This window comes from Syngnathus scovelli, chromosome 8 (assembly GCF_024217435.2).
Source record: "Syngnathus scovelli strain Florida chromosome 8, RoL_Ssco_1.2, whole genome shotgun sequence".
Classification (NCBI taxonomy): Eukaryota; Metazoa; Chordata; class Actinopteri; order Syngnathiformes; family Syngnathidae; genus Syngnathus; species Syngnathus scovelli.
Genome location: NC_090854.1, coordinates 13,045,149 through 13,062,876, shown reverse-complemented (window position 1 = coordinate 13,062,876; position 17,728 = coordinate 13,045,149). Strand labels below are relative to the sequence as shown.

At 42.0% G+C, this 17,728-nt stretch overlaps 2 protein-coding genes across 2 annotated transcripts; one reads left to right on the top strand and one right to left on the bottom strand.

Moving 5' to 3' along the window:
- Window positions 1-63: 63 nt before the first annotated feature.
- gabpa (GA binding protein transcription factor subunit alpha) lies at window positions 64-5,697 on the bottom strand. The gene is made up of 10 exons (XM_049728230.1): window positions 5,542-5,697; window positions 3,244-3,341; window positions 3,008-3,155; window positions 2,808-2,892; window positions 2,513-2,737; window positions 2,213-2,407; window positions 2,086-2,142; window positions 1,870-1,992; window positions 1,568-1,760; window positions 64-1,229 (listed from the first exon to the last, which is right to left on the bottom strand). The coding sequence occupies exons 2-10, from the start codon at window positions 3,318-3,320 to the stop codon at window positions 1,010-1,012; spliced, it is 1,323 nt and encodes a 440-aa protein (XP_049584187.1). The 5' UTR covers window positions 3,321-3,341; window positions 5,542-5,697; the 3' UTR covers window positions 64-1,009.
- A 907-nt stretch (window positions 5,698-6,604) lies between these two features.
- Window positions 6,605-9,851, top strand: u2af1 (U2 small nuclear RNA auxiliary factor 1). Its single transcript, XM_049728232.1, has 8 exons — window positions 6,605-6,764; window positions 7,618-7,705; window positions 7,806-7,872; window positions 7,985-8,034; window positions 8,130-8,228; window positions 8,296-8,429; window positions 9,259-9,354; window positions 9,492-9,851. Exons 1-8 carry the CDS (start codon window positions 6,616-6,618, stop codon window positions 9,640-9,642), a joined length of 834 nt encoding a protein of 277 aa, XP_049584189.1. The 5' UTR covers window positions 6,605-6,615; the 3' UTR covers window positions 9,643-9,851.
- Window positions 9,852-17,728: the final 7,877 nt, after the last annotated feature.

The window sequence follows — 17,728 nt, the reverse complement described above, 5'->3', positions numbered from 1 at the left end:
GACCTTAATGAGAAGTAAAATGTCAACTGTTAGGGAAAACATTAAAAAAAAACCACAGAGGAAAATTGTTTGCCACTTTATTCCCCCTTAATGGACGAAAATGTTGTCCAAAATTGCAGGGGACATACACTAAAATAAAAATACAAAAAGGGTTTTCTATAAAAGGAAAAATATGAAAATACAAGGGCTGTGGGGGCGGCTATCAAAAACATGAAGCGCGTTTGTGTACTGTATTTTTCGGACTATAAGTCACACTTATCTAGTTGGTTGGTCCTGCAACTTAAAACTCACACCTGACTAGGACTTTTCGGTTTACCTTAACTAGAATGCCACGTTGCATTGTGGAAAAGAATTCATGGCAGAGTTTTGCGCTTTTTGCTGCTGTCAATTGGATCCCACATGACAAATTGGCAAGTTCGCTGGGGAGACTTGTTGCAGCAAACTGACCACTTCTACTCCCACTTCCATTTCTTTTGGCAGTTCATTCTGAAAGAAAAAGAAAAGCTTCTCCATAGAAGCAAAAGTTTCAAATCCAACAGATCTCTTTCGCTGACGTCAACATGATTCGGGAACGAGGACTTTGGGTGCGAGCCTGAGCTCTATCTTTGTCAGTTTTTGGAAAAATAATTCTGCCCCAAAATCTGACATAATCCAGTACAACTCCTTGATGCATTTTTTTTTTTTTTGATTAGTGCGATTTATACTCCCAAGTGACTTATTGTCCAAAAAACACTGTGTGTGTACGGCGTCTGTGTACATACATATGCATACACAGTATATTTATATACACACACACACGCACACACCCACTATAGTCGTCGCTAAAGACAAGGAAGACATCATTTCAGTCACATTCAAAGCGTTCACTTGTTGCCACATTTCATTTGTACCCTCTTGTCCACCACTTTCGTGGTTTTGAAAAAATGCTGAAAGAAAGCGTTCATCCACTGGGCTGTGTCAGCAAAGTTCATTGGGAGCGTTCATGAGGTAAGGCCTCCCGTCTCCTCCTTCAGCTGTCCTTGTCTAGCGTGGTTGCCAATGTCACAGTGGTGATGGGCTGCCCAATGCCGTGCACCTGCACCCGCGACATCTTCTTCTGCTCGCACTCCGCCACCAGGCTGTTGAGCTCGGCGGCGCTGTAGCCGATCAGGGTCCGCAGGTCACACACAAACTTGTACACGAAGCGCTTGCCCTGCACCTTACTGATCATGTCGCCATCATAGTAATACCTGCAAGAGTGAAGATGCTGTTACGTAGTTTGGAGCAAGGTTTCCCAAAACTCTAAACTTTGATTTCACTCGGTATGAATAAGTACTCAAAAATAAGTGCTTGCACTTATACTCTAAGAAAAAGTGCATCCCGTCATTTTAGTTTTAAGGGAAGAAACATAGGCCAATATTGTGGGATTTAAAAATCAATTAAATCAAAAGGCTTTTTTTTTTTCTTTTTACCTAACATTTTGTGGAAAAAACAAAAAAAACAAAAAAACTACCTACTGACCACAACTTGCGCAGTTGTTTCAGGTCAATCTGTACACACGTGCAGCAGCATTGAAGTGCAAGCGTACCTGAGGGCTCTGCTGAGTTTCTCATAGTTCATTGTGGGCTTGTTCTTCCGCTGGCCCCACTTTTGAGCCACCAGCTCAGGCTGGTTGAGCTTGAACTCTCCCTCCTCACCCACCCAGGAGATGCAATCCCTGGCGTCTTTGTCCGTCAGCAGTTCCAGCAGGAACTGCCACAGCTGGATTTGACCGTTGTTGCCTGTCATCAGAGGAGTAGCTCATTCCTTGCATTATGGCTCCTGCGTTCATTTTAACTTGTCCAAACTCAGTAAATGTGAAGGGACCGTCCTCTGTGGGGTCGACTCTACCTGTGCGGTTGCCGGGAGAACTCCGCTCCTCTCCCGAAATGCGGGGCGTCCTGGGTCCGCGATTCTGCTTCAATACTTTAATGGCCGTGGGCGTGCTGACTTGGGCCGGGATTATCTGCACAGCTGGACAATCATGGACAAGATTGTACGCTCCTCAGCACAATAGAAGCAGTGAAATAATCTGGCCATCTGGTTTTATGCAAAGTCTTGTCTTACGTTGATCGATGGTGACTGTGGCGTCCCCTCCGGACTGGTCCTGGCTTGCCAAAACATCTGAAAACCAAAACACGAACATCAGGATTCGTTCCAAACAAAATAAACCGCATCTGTGAAAATGACTTACATTTGCGGAGGAGTTCGAGGTGACTCCAGAGGATCTCTCCATTGGGCACTTTCTGAAGGAACTCTTCTTGGCTGAATGCGCAGAGGTTTCGGCCGGGGATGTGAATGCTCCCGATTTCCATTTCGTCAATGTTGAATTCTTTCATCACCCACACAGCCCAGTGGATCGCTTGGTCGGCCGTCCACAGAACAGGGTCTGAAAAAAGACAAAGAGAGTGAGAAAACCATAATAGCAAAGATGTCTGTTTCCACGAGCAGGTGTAAACTGTTTGGCCTCTTCCAGTGTGTTCTCATTCCTCACCATATGGTATGCCCAGTCGGACTTGCTCCTTGCGGTAGCCTTCCAGCGCAGCGGCCCAGCGTGTCACCTGCTCCGAGGTCTCGTCGGACAGGCCGGATCGCTCTACGGCGATGAGCTGCCCCTCATCCACCAGCGAGCCCTCCTCCCCTGCCGCATCCGGGTCGATCACCACCTCCACCGTCTCGACGGGCTTCACTATCTCCAAGATGTTCAGCTTCTCTTCACCTGGATTATGGGGCAATAGCACGTTTGGCTTTTGGTGCTGGGAAACTCGGGATTGTGCTCCAATCCTTACCCGGTTTGGTGATGAGCTGCAGGCTGAGCTGCACCGTGCCGTCTGTTTTGACGCCCTGATCAAAGAGGCTATGATCTGGGTGCAACTGCAAAAGAGAAAATCACAGATGCATTTGCCATACACAATCTGGTCCTGGGTGACCTGACTTTCAAATAAAATGACTTCCCAAAAAGCATTTTGGAATTTCCATGCGGCGTTACCTGAATGTCCTGCAAGCATATATCATAAGTCTCCAGTGATATTTGGAGACGAGGCTCCAACAGCTTCTTCAAATTGCCGACCGGCTCGTTGATGTCGATGTCTTGCTGGATCAGATCTGACGCCATGATGGTATGTTCCTCCATGGTCCTAACGAGACAAGACGGGAAATTGAAACGGTGAAATTACGCGACTACAAAGGCTGAAAATTATGGGAAAGAAATTCAAGCGTTCTCACCCCTCCTCCAAGCATGCTTGTTTTTCTCGTTCGTCAATCTCGATCTCAATCATCTCTTCTGCTCCACTCTTGGACATCGTCTCTGAAAGAGTGGCGAGCTGCAGGGAGGTAGAGGTCAAAGGGATTTATTTTAAATGCATTTTGTGCTCATTATTACTGTGGGTTGATACTTTTGGTTTTACTATGAATTAATGCAACAGTAAAAAGAAAATAACAGGAAAATTGTACATCATCTTAACTGAGGCGAAACTAAAATTAGTTTGAGTGGATCGGCAAAGATTTTTTGTTTCTAATTTGTGTCCACAAGCAGAAATTTAACTTGTTGTCAATCCACACAAACGTGTATCCTTATTACCCACCACTGTTGTTAGTAACAAGTTACATCTTGTTAAACCTGTTCCTATAGCTTTTGGTGACTTCCAGTGGCAGTGTACCATCTGTTTCCTGTAGACTTTTGAAAAATGAAAACGAAATGTGGTTCTTTGTGGTTATGAATATGATTGTGACACTGCGACATTCACAGTTTTAAAAGGATGTTCACAACACACTTGTGCAACCTAATTATTTTTACTTTCCCTCTTAGCGGTAAACATTAATGGTGGATAAAGTTTTTCAGTGAATTATCTTCTCAATCTTCTGAATGTTCTTTGTGTAACAATCAGAAAAATTGCATGTCAAGAGTGCAATGGGGTTAATGACTAGTTAGGTTCACTTATGCACTTGTATCAACAGAGCATATTCGGCAATGTGTAAATTGTACCACTCACATTGTTGCTACAAAGTTTATTTTGATCATTATGCATTTTTTGAGCAGGAAGTGTATTTCAGTGGGCTACCAGATTTACTCTGTCAATGAATTCCATCATCAAATTTGTAGCTAAATTTAGGCCGTTATCATTGTTTATTTTTTTCCAAAACAGTTTTATAAATTGTGTTAACTACATTTGTGATGGACAACCGTGAAATTGATCCCATCTCTGCTATTATGGCCTAAGTTTTGAAGTAACATTTTAAAAACAACTTTCAAGTATGGCTGATTCAGCACTGGAGACAATTACACATACGCAGAATTCGAAATTACAGAAGTGTTTTTGAAAAGTTAATAATCTTATATGAAAATGACCCGTATGGATGGCCAAGCTATCTGTTGAATGATAATGGCAACCACTTAAATTCTCTGCTGGCATTGGATCTATTGCATTTTATGAAGGCGTTTTAATCGGGAAGAAACTCCAATATGCTCTTAAAGAAGGTGAAAGTGGTTAGTGAATGTGCTGGGGAGTTTACAAATGTAGTAAGGAGGTGGTGGCCTCCACGACTCCTGCAGTACTTTGCCGCCTGGGACTGTCGACTGCTATCGGCTAACGTTAGCACACTCGAGGGCGAGGCTTTAGCGTCTTAAGGCCAAACGCTAGGCCAACGTACGCCAAAAGGAGCCCCCCTTAAAATGTACATATACACGTTGCGAGGGTTCGGATGAATTAGCCACGAACTAAACGTCAGATCGAGTAAGTTACTCGGTGACACAGAGAGTGAACAAAGTTAGCAGCACATTTCCTAAGCGGCGGTGTTGGCGTGGGGCGAGGCAGCCCTCGTTACACAACCGCGGGTCCACCGTAAGCGCAAGAAACGCGTACGATTTCCCTATATGCACGCGGTGCTTCGTACTTTTAAAAAATATTAGCGTTAACTAGGACTTGAACTCTGAATGGGGGAAAGTTTGAGAAACGGAAATAGAATAAACGGAAACAAAACAGCATAGGGCAAATGGAAAGGAGCCGGAAATCCTGGCAAAGGTTTACTGCGTTGATAGACTTCCGAGAGCAAGCCGTCTGGGCAGCACACGCATTTTACGGCAAGACCATTAAATCCACGGAGGGACTAAAATCTAGATAGAATATTGTTACGATACACTCGGTTTAGCGGTAACGGTGTACAGACGGCGGCGAAGGGATCCAACAACGCCCTTTATCATTTGACGACGTATGTTACTCGGTGCGTTGAAAGCAGGCGGGCTTGGCTAACCCCGCTAGCGAAACGGATAGCTTCCGTCTGGGAAAATCGTACAACAATTTCCCATCTTGTATATCTTCAACTTGCTACCACTGTTTCTTAGACGTTCGTGTAAATACGTTTTTTTTTCTTTTGAGGTTCTAAGGCAGGCGGCCTCCATGCTAGGCTAACGACTGCTAACACGCTAAGCTAGCGGCAAAATAGCGGGAACAAACCTAGCCCGAGCGAAGCTAACAAAATGGACTTTATTCGGAGCTACTCTAATGTTTCGAGAAACAACCATACCTCTTAAGCGTGGAGCCTTGGGTTTAAAGTCTCGAAATGTGATCAATAGGAAGTGGAAGCCTTAACAATATTCTCTCAGCCGAGGCGAACTTTTTGGTCAACAACTACTACTACAACACAGTACACACAAGAGAGGGCGGGGACTAACTGGCATGATTGAAGTTACTTTAAAACTTGTGTAGGAATAGGAATACGCATGTATATTTTTCAAGGTAGTTCACCATAACATTGTGTAGTTTATTGAGGCACATTGTAGATTGTTAAGAAGGTCTTGTATTATGGTTGTAAATTAATATTCACGTGTATTTTTTTTTTTTTGCACGCATAACAAAATACTATATATCACTTTAAAAATAACGTTTGCATTACATTTTGCTTCCCCCTGACAGAATTTATAATGTATAAACTCGTAAATATATATTATATTTAAATTTTGAATCGAGGGTGAACTGAACTGTCCATCTTGGACTGGTGAACAGTCAATAACATCACTTAAACAAAATGGAGACTATAGTGTCTTCATTGCACCTAACATGCATATTTTATTACGGTGAGGAAGTTCACACAAGCAAAGAACATACAAATTTGACACCTTTTGTCCATTAAGCTTTTCAACCAGATTAATAAACATATTTGTCTTTGTTCTCCTGTGCATCTGGAAAAAAACTAGAAAAATTTAACTTTACACTCCCAAGTTTTATGGTATCCATTGAGTTGCATTAATGCCAACATCTACTGTATACTAAATTGACTAATGTCTCATATTTATATAAACAGGACACTTATAAATGGTCAATTTCAGACCCAAATAAAACAATACACAAGGGGTGGATTGTTTAAGATAAATTTAGCAAAGTCCTTGAGATACACTGCTTGTCTTATTTTGAAAGCCGTTTTAGACTGAAATGCACAGCAATGTGAATTTCTGGTGTTTCTTTCAGAATAAAGATGACGTTTCTTTCATTGCTGGTTTCCTCGTTTTTGTGTGATATAAATTGTTCACGGATAAACATTGACTAACTTAGTCAAAATATGTTAAATTGTTATAGTTCATATGGCATTTTTTCTCTTTGGATGCCAATCAAACTTTATATTGCCCTGGTGGTTTCTTTTTTTATTGTGAAGGGGTGGGACGGAAAAACGTGGGGTTGCTGCCTGGAAGGGTTTAAGCTAGCCAAGATGGCTGAGTACTTGGCGTCGATTTTTGGGACAGAGAAAGACAAGTAAGGATATTTTTGCATAATTCGTCTTATAGTAGGGTCCATACTGTAAATTTTGTATCGATTGGCGTTCCATACATGCCGTGGTTCGGCTTCAGAGGTGCTATATCATTAACTGCTAATGCTATTGAGCGTTAGTTAGCTAGCCGGTTGGCTAGCTAGAAAATGCCGCGCTGCTATCGTTTCTTGGCCTTCAAAACCAACATGCGAGTAGTGTTGGAATACTCCCACGAGTTGACGTTACGGGTTAAAATTACAACATCTTAATGTTTTAAATCAAGGGAAGTTGTACTTTAATGGATTATGTGCGTAGTAGCATGGTTCAAGACAAGTCTTTGTTTGAATGAAAACGCCGCGAAGCGTGCTATGTAGCATCTCGATCCCGATCCAATATCAGTTCGGTGTATGAGACACAACAATGTGTGCTATGACCCAAAACGGATTTAAATTTGCATCCCGATCCAATATCAGTCCGGCGTAGGAGACACAACAATGGGTGCTGTAACCCAAAACGGATTTAAATTGGAGTCTATTTCTCAATTGTTGATTTTGAACTGTAATATTGAAACGAAGGCTAACTAAGTAATTCACGAGATCCTACTTTTCTTGCTCACTTTCAGTGGCAATGTTACACACTCAATATTTTTAATTAATATATATTTTTTATTTTAATATTTTTTCACACTTTTGATTTGAGATCATTATAATCATGGAGGTCAGCGTATCCACGCAATACAGCGCCTCGCAAAAGTCTGCATTTTGAACTGACGACTTCTAAAACATTCCTGGGAATATTGGTGATTCCTTTTTTTTAAACTCAAAATAATGCTGGACTTTCTTGTGCTTCTTTCCCCAGAGTAAATTGCTCCTTTTATTTTAAAATTGGTGCCTGTCGACATGGGGACCGTTGTTCCAGATTACACAATAAACCAACTTTCAGCCAGGTAAAGTCCTTTTATCGTTTCCAGCAAATATACTATTGCATCAGACATGCCTGCAGAATCTAATAAGATCTGATGCAAATGTTGTGATTTTGGGTTTCAGACCATCGCCCTCCTGAACATTTACCGCAATCCTCAGAACAGCGCCCAGTCTGCTGATGGCCTCACCTGTAAGTGTCCTGATTTATAGAATGATGATAATTATCATCATTTATTATAATAAATGCTTTTAAATCCAGTGCTGGCATGTGTCTTATTGTCATTCTCCGTTGTGTCCACTAGGTGCCATCAGTGACATGGAAATGCAGGAGCACTATGATGAGTTTTTTGAGGTAAGAATGGTTTCCAAATTGTTGCTTTTCAGTGCATCTACTCCTCTTAGTACCCAGATAAAATGGTCTGGTTGCTCCGCCTGTCATGCTCTTAGGAGGTCTTCACAGAAATGGAGGAGAAGTATGGCGAGGTGGAGGAAATGAACGTGTGCGACAACCTGGGAGACCACCTTGTGGGAAACGTGTATGTGAAGGTTGGTGTCCAGTAGCCTTTTTTCCTTGTCGTCCCTTTTTTTTTAAGTCGTCATTGTTTCCTTGTAGTTCCGTTGTGAAGAGGATGCCGAGAAGGCAGTGATTGACTTGAACAATCGCTGGTTCAACGGACAACCCATTCATGCGGAGCTCTCTCCTGTCACAGACTTCAGGGAAGCTTGCTGTCGCCAGTATGAAATGGGGTGAGTGTGTGCGCCAGATGGGTGGATATGGGTGGGGCACATAATGGTGGTGGCCGTCGTCATCAAGGGGCAGGCTCGGCGAAGGTCGGCCACATCCAGGTTCCGACGAGCACGAGTGAGCAGGTCCCTCACAGGGGTCACGGCTGCGAGACGCACTGGCCAGATGAGCGGGACTGTCGTTGACTCACGCCGGTCCCGACCAATGCGCGCAGTAAAAACATCCGATCCGAGCCAAGGTGCGGTAGAAGGCACTGGCGCCACCGAATGGATGGCCAAACCTGGGATGGCCCCGACCATGGCCACACATCGTTGCGGGCCAAGTCCATATTACAAACCAAAAGAAAGAGAAATGAAGGAAAGAAAGAGAACACTGCTGGGAGGCTGCCACTCACGATGGCGCCATAAAAAAAGACTTCCATGAACAGCTGGGACTTGTACAATTAAAGAGCCTTGGGGAAGAACAAATGTTTTTGCTTTAATATTTTGCAGTTTATAGGGATTTTTTTTATTAATTAGATGATTTCAGCAGTAAAAAGCTAGTAGTTCTTCCATAATCAATTTGACAATGTAATTATTTTACATGTACATGTAATACCTCTAAAAAACATTTAGCCATTTGCTGTCAACTGAAAATGACGTCACACTTGCTGAGGTTTCAGCTTGCTAACGCCACATGACTAAACCCACAAAAGAGCTGAGCTGTCCCATTTAAGATAAGTAGATTATTGTGACAGGCCTACACAAGAGTTACAAAATGTGCAGCAGACCTGCATGGAAGTATTTTGCTTGTCTGACAGCTGTTGTCTGCTCTGTATTCCTCTCGTCACAGAGAATGCACTCGAGGCGGGTTCTGCAATTTCATGCACCTGAAGCCCATTTCACGTGAGCTGAGGAGAGAGTTGTATGGACGCCGCCGGAAGGGAGGGTACGTACGTCTAAACAGAGACCAAACTGACACGATTGCAAATTTGCTAATGGTATTGGTGCCTGGTGCAGATTATGAAGCAATCCAAATGTCTTTGCATTTGGAAATGATTGCTCATTTGTCCTTCCTCCGCGTAGTCGTCACAGGACCCGCTCACGTTCCAGAGACCGCCGATCCCGCTCAAGGGACCGAGACAGAGGAGACCGAGGAGACAGAGGAGGCCGAGGGGGTGGACGTGACCACGATAGACGCCGCTCCAGAGACAGAGAGCGCTCGGGACGTTTCTGAACCATGAGCCAAGACGTCTTGCTTCCTTGTTCCATTCTCACCAATTGCTTTTTTTTCCCCCCTCTCTCTCCTTTTTTTAAGTTTGTACCCTCCCCATTGTACTGTAGGAAGAATTGAGTGGTGCCACATGTTGAAGCTGTGACGGCTCTAAGTAACTTGTTATGTTCTAAAATGACTTTCACCCCATTAAAATTTTTATGTAACGGTGATGTATGTCATCTGTCTGCATAACCTTTTAGGCTCCATCGGTTGTCAGTTTTAATACAGTATTAAGACTCACATTTTAATTTGTGACATTTGTCCAGTTATAGTCAGAACACTCGCCATTAGTGACCCATTTGAGCAGTAAGTAGCTTTGTCGGTTCAGGGAATCAAACAAAATGCTTTTTAGCCATGCTGCAATTCTTATGACTCTTTAATGATGTGTGATTGGTAGATAAAAAGGAATGAAATATGACATGTCTTCTTTTCCCTTTTATAGAAACTAAGAACTTTGCAGTCAAGCAACATGCACTGAGTCACATCATGGGGTGCTGGCCTCCAATTACGTCATCATTTTCCCCTCCTCTGATTGATTGGTGAGGTCTATCTTAGTCACAAAATATATCTTGATGTGCACATACGAGCATTTGCTAATAAGCACCCCCAGAGGGTGTCTTTCGTTTGCATTTTTGAAAATACATTTGGCATTTTAGAGACTTTGATTCGGAACTGCTCCAGCTATAGCTACAATGTAACAAATGACTCAGCTGAAAGCGTCAAATTGACACAAATGGGTGCTTTCACACTGTGACACGGTATCCCTCAATCAGATAATGTGATGTGTCTAAAACGATCGTGGATGAATGTGATTTTTTTTTTACACCCGGCCTTGCTCTTGTTTACTTTGACTGGGCTTTGACGCCATCAAAAAAGAAGAGGACAGACACGTGCAATCATTTGACGACCACAAACCCTATGCTTGTGTGCGTGCGCGCATGCTGATGAGCAGAATATGCGAATTCAATTCAGACGGATGACGCATGTCCGCTTCCCTCTCGGCCTTTCACGCACTCCTTTGCCCGCTGCGAATAACCGCGGAAACTGGTGAAGTTGTCGCCTCGGAGCTAAGAGTCTCGTGAGGGCTGAAGATAAAATCAGCAGATGATGCGTTTTACGAACCGCTCAAATTACCCCGAAACTTGCACGTCAGAAAAACCCTGACTTGAACAGTCTTGAGTCAATTTGGAGAATTTGCCTTGTATTGCAGCAATTTTGCAATGACATCTTGGCTTGATCAATATGTGCAAAGTGAGTGTTAAGATGCTCACATTATTCCTAATTATTCCTAATCAACAAAATAAAACTGCCAGCTATCACAAGCAACAATCCTATTGAAGATTCCCTATACCACAGGTGTCAAATTCATGGCCCGGGGGTCAGATACGGCCCGCCACATCATTTTATGTGGCCCGCAAAGACAAGGTGTGCATCAAATTTGTGTCATTACTAGAATTGCAAATTGTCTTCACTTTGAATAATATCTTTTTTTTTTAATATTTGACCAGTTTTTACTCGTCTAATTTGAAAACGAGTTATTTGTCAGTTTGTTTTATAGCTTTTACTGTATATAATATGAGGTGCTCATACACTGATTTGAGTTGACAGTCATAATGTCCCTCCTTAAGAAGCTATGCGGCCTGCGAAAAAAATGAGTTTGACACCCCTGCCCTATACATGTGAGTTAGTTTCTCTAACTCCCTCTGAAATCCTCAGGCAATTGTCATTTGGAGTTGTGACGTAGTGTTGCTTTCAGTGGTACTATGTAAATGGGTTCACTGTGTTTGGAATGAGACAAGGACACAAGGAGATATTACCCACCCACATCACAAACACATACACACTTGTGTGTGAGTGACACGTCCCTGCAAGTGACACAAACGTCACCTCAGCATTCACACAGCACTCAGCTCCAGGCAGGAAGTTCGTCAGCGCTCTGTTGCCTTTGCTTATGTCACCTCGGCCTCTTGTCCCACTGTCCAATCATGTTGTCCCCGCTATCCACACAGGTGGGGAGGGGAGGGGGCTTGGGGGTGAGGTTGAGAGGAGGAGGGGCGACCATGGCACCTGCAGTCACGACCCTGTGTCTGGGAGTTTGCGTCACATGGAGGCGGCTCTGATAACGCTTGATTGTCACGTCCATTAGTGGGGGGTGGGGGGGTCGCTCAATAGGAGGTGAAAATAGCTCCACTCTCTCTCTCTCGTTCTGTCTGACTGGAAAGAAACATTTTGTAGTGCTTGTCACCATGATGTCACACATCCATTTGGCGAAAACTGGCCTATCCTGTTTGACTTTTGTTCACGAAGCCAGATACATGTATAAAATGTAAGCAAGCACAAAGAGGATATGGAAATTCCACACAAGTGGGGCCTGAGCTAAGATTCAAACCCGAAGCTCAGATCTGTGAGGCAAATGAACTGTCCTGACTGTTGGACAGTTTTCAACTAAAAGAAAAACAATTAGTCTGCAAATTTTGCAATCTTTACATTGCTGCTCAGAACCCGTCGCAACCACTTTCAGGGTCTGTAGGAAGACAGAGACAACATATAGTAACATGGATTATTTATTTATTTTAGATTAAGGACACTGATAGACTGCCTGGAGGAGAATACCGACAGATAAAAGCAGAATTGGACCCATGGTAGACAGTGTGATCATTGTGTGGGTGTGAGTTGTGTCGTTATGCTTCACAAAAAAATCCCCTTCAGCAGAGTGCAGCCGTTTGAAAATAACCTTTGAACTCTATATTACTCTCTCAAACACTTTGATCAAATAAAATAAAATATTTTTTTCCCATGACCACTGCTGTATTATATGAATATATATTATGAATAAGAATACATATTTAGTGATTTTCTATCTCCTCTGCAAATTTTGCAGGTTATTGACGTCCGCAGCATGTCTCCGCCCCCCATCCTGTTCGTTAATGACCTTGCACAGCTCCAGCTTATGCAACATTCGCAGAGCTGTGTCATGACCGAGATGTCCACAGCCACTGCTACCCGACATACACAGGACAGTATTCATACAACCTCCATACTAAATTAACAAGTAAGTCCTTATAAAATGATTTTTCAAATGGTGGCTTGGTTTGGCTTTTTAACTGTGTAACAGGAAAGTCTGATATCAAGTTTGTAATGAGTATGGATATTTAGTGGAACTGCGGTCAGACATAATGCTCTTTGAAAGAGAATAGTTTCAGAATAAGCGCAAACATTTAATCCAGAAAGTTCCCTTGCATCTCCGGTTTAAAAAAAATGCAATTTGTTGATCAGTGTTATTTTTGTAAACTTGGACCCCCCCAGCTTCAAAATCCTATGTACGGCCCTGGAGGCAGGACAAAACATAAAAGGACATAAGACAATAAAAGGACATAAGACAATAAAAGGACAGACAAAGTGGCCCGCGATTGCTTCTTAATCAACATCAGATGTTATCTGGAGTTCTTGCAGAGGCACGAGGACAGAGCATCAAATATATATTAAGAGCAATTGTGGATCCTCAGTGTTTTATGACTGTCGCATTAAAGTGTCACCCTCCAAAGCCTTGCAGCGACACGTTTGTAGATTTGAAGAATTATTATGGTGAGTCAGGATTTTCCATCCTGAGAGCCCCTATCCTCCCCATTACCCCCCCTCCATCTCCTACGTCAATGCATGCAGACAGCTGGGTCACCGGGTTTTCCAGCTCAAAGAGCCGTGAGAGCTGCAGCCAGCTGTTTTCGCTCGCTCACTTTTTACAGACTCGTGATCGCAGCCTGTATGATCATGATCACAGGGTTTGTCTGCGGCGGGTGTTGAGTATAAAATAAAATAACCAAAACATCACTCATAAAGCAGTGATCAGAAATTGATCTTAATCTTGCTCCAGCAAAGGAACCATATTTGGTCACTCAAGTGAGTGTTTAGAATAAAACCCGAAAGACTTGTAAGACAGAAGAACCACTACAATTGTCTGGACCAATAAGTTATATATATATTAGAGGTGCAATAATTAATCATCAACTAATTGATTGTCAGATTTATTGGTCTTATTTTTACAGTCAATTAATATATTATAGACCTTGTTAAATTTGAAATAGTCCACATTCAATGAATTTCAGCCTCTCAACAGTAAATACTCTCAAATTTCTACAGTCATCTATTTTAGCAGGCTGGTTGTGTTTTTCAAATTAATTTGCCAATGTTTACTTTTAAGTTGGAGAACAATAATCAACATTTTTGTTTTTCAGTTTCCCGCCTACCATAGATAATGAATAGCTCCATAAAAGACAGCAAGGATTAACCAGAATGTAATTTGTACATGTGCGTCTTTTGGCCACAATAGTATTGTTGTGGAAAATTATGAAATTTACCAAATATTCACATAGGAGGATTTGGCCCGTCGGCAGCAATGAACTCCAAACTTTGAGGTATTCAGTAGGAAAATTTGGGGAGGAAATAACTCATGAGCTTGGTCACAGTGATCTGATGGGAAAAGTTCCAACATGAAAATAAAAAAGAAGAGAAAATAGACTCATCCCAGGGCACATACTCCTAATTACTTCAACAAATCCCAAAAGAGTCTCCATGACGACATGTTCTGGCTCAAATCACTCATGCTCACTGCTGCCAATGCACATCGTCATTTTGTCCTCCGGACGGTTGTGCCAACATGACACACTTAGGGGAGAACAAAACCAATTTCAACATGGACATTCTGCACACTACACGTATGATGTAATGATGACCTTGTGCAGAGCAATGCAGATGAACAAAAAAATTGCAAATCCTCCTCATGAATCACTTTAGTCACATGGACCTAAAACTGGCAACCTATATTGCATTGCAAGTATTACTTCAACGTGTTCATTAATGTGCTAGTAAAAAAGTAAATATTTGCCTCCCAACACTATGTTACTAATCCTCACTGCAGACACACACACATACATGCTCACGTAACAACCATGTGGCGTGACGGTTTCTGGTGTCACTTAATCGTAACGTAAGTCGAGTGAGGCACCTGCCATGACCCCGAGTTTCCTCTTCTGAAAGTCATGTGTCACGTGATGCAATTAGAAGCACACACAACTAGCGACGTGCGATAACGTATCATAGAGGTTTTTCTTCACTTTTTAACATTCATGCTTATCGTACAAGTGTGATAAGTTCAATCAATCAATGCAAAAGGGAGCATATATTTAAATAAAACAATAAAGGGCCTAAAATTGAGCCCTGGGGCACACCACATGTTAATTCATGGCTTTTGAGGAACATGCATTTAAACGTAACCCAAAAGTTAACCTTTTAAGAGTAAAATGTGAATGACATTGTCTATGTTGACGCTGGTGTCTTTCAAAAATGTTTCCACATAGTCCACACAACTTCAAATGTGCATTCTGATTTTGAATTGTGAGTCTCAAAGGCCAAAGAAATGCACCAATTTAATCTCTCTTATGGATCTCCAGCCAATGTATATAATACATAAATAGCTGCAGATATGTTTTCAATAAGCTGGACAGTTTGAAGCTGAGATGGTTTGAAGCTTTTGAGAAACACGTCTCCCAAAATGAGCTGGCAGCAGTTGGCCGTGTGTTAAATACGCAGCTGTCTACCAGTGGCTTGAGTTACACGAATGAAAGGTGAAGCGCTCCATCAGGAGTGTAGAAAGACAATCTGCGAAGGAGAGCTAAATCGGAACGCCGTTGCTCGGCTGAGTGGGCAGCAGCCATAATGGAAAGGAATGCCTGTCAAGGAATGCTCATGGAGCTGCTGTGCAATATTAACAGAGGCCCGACGTGCGTCATAGCACTCACAGATGACAGCCCAGTGTGTGTGTGTGTGTGTGAGAGAGAGATCTGCCATTACTGTGCTACAGTAAGCTGATGTATGCAGTGTCCTAATTACAAGTCTGTGCATGCACTTCATCCCAAAGTGTAGGTTGACTACTTAGTGACAGATGGGAACGTTAAAAGCACCCAAAATGATTGATTTGTTGTTCTGAAGTGAGCACTGTGCTTGACAAAGGCCTGCCTGCCCTCTGAACTACAATGATTGTCCAAAAGGGAGAGTCAAGTCAAAAACATTCTTCATATTTATATTTGATAAAAATAAAATGACATAATTAAGAAGACTAAATAATAAATTGTTAAGAATTAATTTGATTAATGATATCACATATTGCTGGTGTCGGCCGGAATCCTCGTATCTGCGAAACCTCGAGACCTCAAAAATAGATCTTTAGTTTGGCCATTAGCATTGCATCGTGAAAAAGAACAAGACATTTTTGACAATTTAGATTGGTTAATGATTTGTAAAAGTAACACCTACACGTCTGAAATGATCAATAGTATAGATTAGTATCGATGCTAATGTAAATATTGCGTATCTGATATATCATATGACAGACACACAAATATGTACGGCTTGTGACCTTTTTACTGAGCAGCTCGTGAAAGGAGCACTGCTGCAATCATATTGGCTCGCTCGGATTGACTAACAAGCACATTGCAACATACGGTCAACAACACTATGCAAATTACTATAAACGTGCATGTATGCATCCAAAATAATCCGGCAAAGCTTTATTGTACAACAAAACAATGACCTAAGACACGCTGCCAACATAACAAATGTCAAAGGTCTCGGAAGGGACAAGACAGTCACCGCACTAGAGCATGCATTTTACTTCCTGAAGAGGATAAACTCTCAGAAACATAGAAGAACTAAAAGAGGCTGCAGTAAATGCTTGATAAAGCATTTGAAATGAATGAAGCAAACAGTTTGGTGAAGTCAAGTCAGGCTCAATGCAGTTTTCAAGTGGCTCAGTACTCACTAAAAAAGTGGGTGGCTTCAAACAAAGTTATTCAACACAGTTGTACATCCCAAGAAAGAAAAGCTGAAATTCAGAACTTTTGTGCGATACTCATCTTTTGATCCAGTTGTCTCCGGTATTGAAAAAAAAAAATTGAAATAGAAGCTGTTCCAATACTTTTGGATGGGACTGTAAGTTAAGACACTATTGTATGACTGTATTCGTGAGCCTTTCGGTATTTTGCAGACATCAAGGAGCTATTAAGAAAACAATGATGCAACATCAGCTCTAAACACAAACTCACACAATCAGAATTGTCAGGAAGTTGGCCATCGAGCCGTGTCAGATAAGTGCGCCGCTAATTGGGCCTACGTGAGGGGGGAAAGGAGACACATGCGTCACGCCGCATAATGGAGCTCTTTGACAGGAAGAGAATGAATGCGGTGCGCGGAGGGCCGTAGCAAAGTCAACAAACAAGCTCAGCGGGACTTTCTGTTCACACAGCTCGGGAAATAGTTTCCATTTAGGGGACATTTTCTAGAAAAGTGACATTTTAATTGCTCAAATCCTCATTCAAAAAATCCGGGTAGTTTCCCTAACACTGGGTAGCTGTTGATTTGGAGCATAATGGATTACTTTTATCCAAGGTTGGGTTAATTAGTTTGACCCAGCAGGTTGAGATTGGAATGCTAAAGAGCTGAATAGGCTTGTCATTTGTCAAAATGAAGTAAATGTAATATTCTTAATAATCAGATAACCGATTTTTGGTAGCTTTAACTCATCAGTATAAAAAGTTATTACGACTTTAGATTTTAGACCCAAAGTTGGTTTTGTGACATGCCTGCTCAAGCATCAAGTGTGAAATAACATAACTCGTGACTACTTTTTTTAAACAGTCAGAAAATCAGAAAGGGAAGTGAGAAATTTCATAATGGTGTGGCGTTGTCTTACATTTGAACAAATAAACATCCCGAGGGAGAGGAAAAGCTGTAATTCTTTAGAATGCAACGCGCTCATAATACATTCACGAGAGAGAGGAGGCCCTTGGGTGGATTGTGGATTTTTGACTTCACCAGGTGAACTGACATTGCACATCGTATATCTAGAAATAAAACAATTACTAGTCAAAATGACTTTACACATATCGCATATTACAGTTACAATTTGAGATATAGATACAGATACAATTTTAGGTTGGATGTCCTTAGTCATCAAGAACTAGATGTCACCTAAATGCACAGAAACTAACAGCAA